Here is a 5,272-nt window from a genome sequence, read left to right on the forward strand (position 1 = left end):
AACACCCCCTTGCGCTCAGGGCCTTTCCAAAAGGACCCGAGTCTCCCAGCTTGAGGTTTGGGGGCCCCGCCCGACTCCGCGCGCCGGCCCAGCCCGGCCCGCGCCAGCCCCTCCAACGGCCTCGGGATGTGAAGCGGGGCCGAGCGCGCGCCCCCCCACCCCCGCACCCCCGCACCCCCGCACCCCCGGACTCCCGGACCCCCCGGCCCCGACCCCAAGCCCAACCCCAACCCATTCCGCGCCCGAGCAGGCCCCGCCCCCGCGAGGCCCCACCCCCTCGATCCCCGCCCCGGGCTGTCGCGCGCGGAGGGTCACGGGACCGCGGGGCGGGGGCGGGGCGGAGCCGAGGCGGAAGCGCCCGCGGAGGGCACCGCTGCCCGCTGTCCCGACCCGCCCCTCCTCGGCCCGGTACTGCCCTCGGCCGGGTACTGCCCTCGTCCAGCCGCGCCGGACCCGGGGGTCAGTGTCATGTGACTTCTGTCCCTGACTACGAGCCTGAGCTCCAACCTCTAGGTGAAGAGGGTCAGATCGCCCAAATCAGGTGTCCTGGTCCCCGAGGGTCTCCAGGGAGTTATATCCCAGGCTACGGTCTCCTGGGTTCTGTTGGGGTCAGGGGTCTCCGGAAGTCCCCTGAAGTCCACTGGGACTTCAGGAAGGGGTTGTCTGGGTCGGGGAGTGTTGGGGTCTGGGGTCTCAAGAAGGGGGTAGTGCCTGGGTCTGGTGTCTCAGGGGAGAGGTAGAGACTGGATTCGGGGTCTCAGAGGAGGGTAGTGTCTGGATCTGGGGTCTCGGGAGGATAGTGCCTGGATTTGGGGTCTCGGGGGAGGGTAGTACCTGGATTTGGGGTCTCGGGAGGATGGTGCCTGGATTTGGGGTCTCGGGGGAGGGTAGTACCTGGATTTGGGGTCTCGGGAGGATGGTGCCTGGATTTGGGGTCTCAGGGGAGGGTAGCACCTGGATTTGGGGTCTCAGGGGAGGATAGTACCTGGATCTGTGGTCTCAGCAGAAGATAGTGCTTGGATCTGGAGCCCCTGAGATAGACCTTGCTGGAGCCAGTTTGCTTTCCCTCCCAAGGGTCTCTTGTGCCAGCCCCATCTGTGCTGTGTGCCATGGTGGCACTGTGGGCCCTGGCTCTGGCCTTGGCCATAGGCCTGGCCACTGCTGGCCCACCTAACATCGTGCTGATCTTTGCTGATGACCTGGGCTATGGGGACCTGGGCTCCTATGGGCACCCCAGCTCCACCACCCCTAACCTGGACCAGCTGGCTGCAGGGGGGCTGCGCTTCACCGACTTCTATGTGCCCATGTCTCTGTGCACACCCTCCCGGTAAGTGAGGAGGCAGGGGAGCCCAAAGAGCGTCTCCCAGATTCACTCTGGGCTCCAGTGGGGGAGGCAAATGCTCTGTCTCTTTGGAGAAGGTCATGTTTCTCTGTCTTCCTCCCCTCTCTTCCCTCCTCCACGTGTCCACTTCAGCCTTAGTTTCTCTCTGTCTCACGGACTCTTGTGACTTGTCCTATAGGGCTGCGCTCCTGACCGGCCGACTGCCAGTTCGGATGGGCCTGTACCCTGGAGTTCTGGAGCCCAGCTCCCGAGGGGGCCTGCCCCTGGAGGAGGTGACCCTAGCTGAGGTCCTGGCTGCCCGAGGCTACCTAACAGGGATAGCTGGCAAGTGGCACCTTGGGGTGGGGCCTGAGGGGGCCTTTCTGCCCCCCCACCAGGGCTTCCATCGATTCCTGGGCATCCCATACTCCCATGACCAGGTAGGAACCTCCAGGGCCCTCAGCCACCCTCCTCCTCACCTCCCACCAGTCCCCTTCCCCTTGACCCCTTGAGCCCCACCCCACAGCCCAGACTCCTGAATGGAACTGCTCCACCAGGGCCCTTGCCAGAACCTGACCTGCTTTCCGCCGTCCACCCCCTGTGATGGCAGCTGTGACCAGGGCCTGGTCCCTATCCCACTGTTGGCCAACCTGTCCGTGGAGGCACAGCCCCCCTGGCTGCCAGGACTTGAGGCCCGCTATGTGGCTTTCGCCCGTGACCTCATGGCTGATGCCCAGCGCCAGGGCCGGCCATTTTTCCTGTACTACGCCTCTCACGTGAGTGCCCTTGGCCCTGTCCCCTGAGCTGCCCTTGACTCCTACCCAGCGCTAACCCCTGTCTCTGCCCACAGCACACCCACTACCCCCAGTTCAGTGGGCAGAGCTTCTCTGGGCGCTCAGGCCGAGGGCCATTTGGGGACTCCCTGATGGAGCTGGATGCAGCTGTGGGAGCCCTGATGACAGCTGTGGGGGACCTGGGGCTGCTTGGAGAGACACTGGTCATCTTCACTGCAGACAACGGGTTTGCTGTGGCAGGGGGCGGGGAAATGCTGGTTGATGCCTCACCAGCGGGTCACTGGGATCTTCCCATCCTGACTACTGGCCGAGGACATATGGGCTAAGGGTATCTGAAGAGATGCTGGCTATGTTCTGGTGACCCGCAGGGCATGAGGGAGGCTGGGGGTCACAAGGACATGGAGGGACCCAGAGGGGACAGGCATGTGCTGGCCGTTTTTGTGTGCAGCATGTAACTCTGGGGCGGGGTCACCGGAGGTCACCCTGAGCCTCACTGACGACTTCCTTGTATGTCCCAGGCCTGAGACCATGAGGATGTCCCATGGCGGCTGCTCTGGCCTTCTTCGTTGTGGAAAAGGAACCACCTTTGAGGGAGGTGTCCGAGAGCCTGCCTTGGCCTTCTGGCCAGGCCACATCGCTCCTGGTCAGTCTTCAGGCCCTCCCCTCATGAACCCCTGGCCCCACCTCCCCAGCCCTGATGGCCAATGGAGTGATCACACAGCCTTCTGCCTCCAGGGGTGACCCATGAGCTGGCCAGCTCCCTAGACCTGCTGCCCACCCTGGCAGCCCTGACAGGGGCTCCGCTGCCCAACGTCACGTTGGATGGTGTTGACCTCAGCCCCCTGCTGCTGGGCACAGGCAAGGTAGGGTTCACAACCCTGAGACCCTGGCTCTCCTGCTCCAGCCCACAGAGCCTCTGTGGAGTGGCATCCAAATGGTGTTGCCATTGGGGCTCCTGGGTGGGCAAGGAGCAGCTCCATATCCAGGGCCTGACACAAGGCCGATGGCTCCGGGTACATGCAGATAAGTGCTGGGGGACCCCCGCCCACCCTGTGATCCCTGACTTTGCCCCCAGAGCCCCCGGCAGTCTCTCTTCTTCTATTCGGCCTACCCAGACGAGGTCCATGGGGTCTTTGCTGTGCGGAGGGGAAAGTACAAAGCTCACTTCTTCACCCAGGGTAACTTCCTCACCCCGGCCCTGCCGACCTTCTTGTAGCCCCAGCGCCCGGGCCCTCCTCCTCTTCTTGCCCTTTGCACAGACGTGCCCCCCCTCTCCAGGCTCTGTCCACAGCGATACCACGCCAGACCCTGCCTGCCACGCCTCCAGCCCTCTGACTGCCCATGAGCCCCCGCTGCTCTTTGACCTGTCTGAGGACCCTGGTGAGAACTACAACCTTCTGGGAGGCTTGGCTGAGGTCGCCCCAGAGGCAATGCAGGCGCTGAAGCAACTTCAGCTGCTCAAGGCCCAGTTTGATGCTTCCGTGACCTTCAGCCCCAGCCAGATGGCCCGGGGTGAGGACCCTGCCCTGCAGATCTGCTGTCAGCCTGGCTGCACCCCCCGGCCGTCCTGCTGCCACTGCCCAGAGCCCCAGGCCTGAGAGCACAGGTGCAGGCCAGCCCGGGGTGCCTCGCCCGACCCAAGCATGGCATGGTTCACTGCTGTGTGTGGGTGTGCAGAGGTGCTTTGTACCTGATGACGCTAATAACACCAGCTGGTACTCATAGGTGTGATAATTCATCTAATCCTTGTGATAACCCCGAGGTAGGTGCTGTTCTACCTGTGTTACAAATGAGGAAACTGAGGCATGGAGCGATCCAGCGATTTGTCTGAGGTCACCCAGCTGTAAGAGGTTGGGCAGGGATCTGAACCCAGGCATCCTGGCTTCGGGAGCTGCCCCACCACCGCTGTGATTGTGTGTCAGTGCAAGCTTGGTTCCTGAGTGTGAGCGTGTCCCTTCACGGAAGCCATAGTAAGTGCTTTTGTGTGCCAGGAACAGGGTGGGGTGGGTGTGAGGGCATGGTGGACAGAAGACCCTGAAGTTGCAGAGCACCCAGGAGCACCTCCCTGGAAGACGCATTCCTGGAGGCACTAGAACTAGGGCACCGGGGCTCTTAGCAGAAACCTGTCTGAAAGCAGGTGATGATCAGCACATTCCAGGTGGGAATAAGGGGAGATAAGCTCCTGAGATAGCTCCCCAAGCTCTGCCTCTGCCCCTTCCAAAGCTCCGCATTTTCCACCTCCCCACACATTGCCTGGCCTCTCCACCCAGCAGACAAAGGCATACCTCAGGGTTGGTTCCATCCCTGCTCAAAACTCTGCAGGCTGCCCATGGTGCTCAGAATTAAGTTCAAACTCCTTAGAGGCCCTGTACCCTCTGAGGCCTGCCCTCCTCGCCACCCAGCAGCCCTCAGCCCTCAGCCCTCAGCCCTGGCGTGCTGGCCTGCCTGTCCTCTGTGGGGCCAGCGTGCTCTGTCAGTGGCTCTGCAGAGAGGACTCCTGACTGCCCATCTGTACCCACAGCAGCAGTGTGTAGGCCTTGTAGTCAGTCACCTTGTGTGTGTGCTCATGGCAGGTCCACATAGGCCCCATGTGGTCCCTCAGGCTTGCCTCGGGTGCTCGAGGGCAGCATCCACTTCCCTACTAATAGACCCCCGCTTTTCCAGTGCTGGGCAGAGGCCCATTGACTAGCAGGTACAGCCTCTCCCTGACCCAGTCTGAGCCAGTCACAAGCCAATCCAATGATTGGTCCAGGAATGGCACGTGACTAAGAGTCCTTGTCAGTGAAAGGTCAGTGGCAGTCCACCAGGATGCTTGGGTCCCCTGCAGCATTCTTCCTCGGTGGGCAGTGAGGCTGGTGCTCTTGCTGCCCCTGACCAGACATCCTGCAGCTGCTAAACCAGTGTCTCCAGTCACCTACCTCCAGAGCTCACAGTATAATAAACCCTACCTGTTTAAGTCACTGCTAGTGGGTTACCTGTTACTTTCAGCCCAGAGAAGTCTTGCTGGAATGGGACATGTGAATGGGATGTATGGCAACCACATGTGCGAGTGCCGGCGAGAGCCTGGGCTGTCAGACGCGGTGTCCTGAGGCCCTCACTGGATCCTCCATGTGGCTCTTCCATCACTTCTGGGCTGGCTCAGGGGCTCCACTGACCA

General features: G+C 62.1%; 1 protein-coding gene across 3 annotated transcripts; it reads left to right on the forward strand.

Moving 5' to 3' along the window:
- Window positions 1-343: 343 nt before the first annotated feature.
- ARSA (arylsulfatase A) lies at window positions 344-4,009 on the forward strand. 3 transcript variants are annotated; one of them, XM_021687848.1, is made up of 9 exons: window positions 344-513; window positions 1,075-1,327; window positions 1,521-1,761; window positions 1,879-2,097; window positions 2,172-2,341; window positions 2,634-2,758; window positions 2,851-2,978; window positions 3,191-3,293; window positions 3,394-4,009. In XM_021687848.1, exons 2-9 carry the CDS (start codon window positions 1,110-1,112, stop codon window positions 3,711-3,713), a joined length of 1,524 nt encoding a protein of 507 aa, XP_021543523.1. In that variant the 5' UTR covers window positions 344-513; window positions 1,075-1,109; the 3' UTR covers window positions 3,714-4,009. The 3 variants fall into 3 exon arrangements, with proteins under 3 accessions (XP_021543523.1, XP_021543522.1, XP_021543524.1); XM_021687847.1 differs by having other exon boundaries at window positions 344-459; XM_021687849.1 differs by having other exon boundaries at window positions 491-541.
- Window positions 4,010-5,272: the final 1,263 nt, after the last annotated feature.

The sequence above is a fragment of the Neomonachus schauinslandi genome, chromosome 5 (assembly GCF_002201575.2).
Source record: "Neomonachus schauinslandi chromosome 5, ASM220157v2, whole genome shotgun sequence".
Taxonomy (NCBI): Eukaryota; Metazoa; Chordata; class Mammalia; order Carnivora; family Phocidae; genus Neomonachus; species Neomonachus schauinslandi.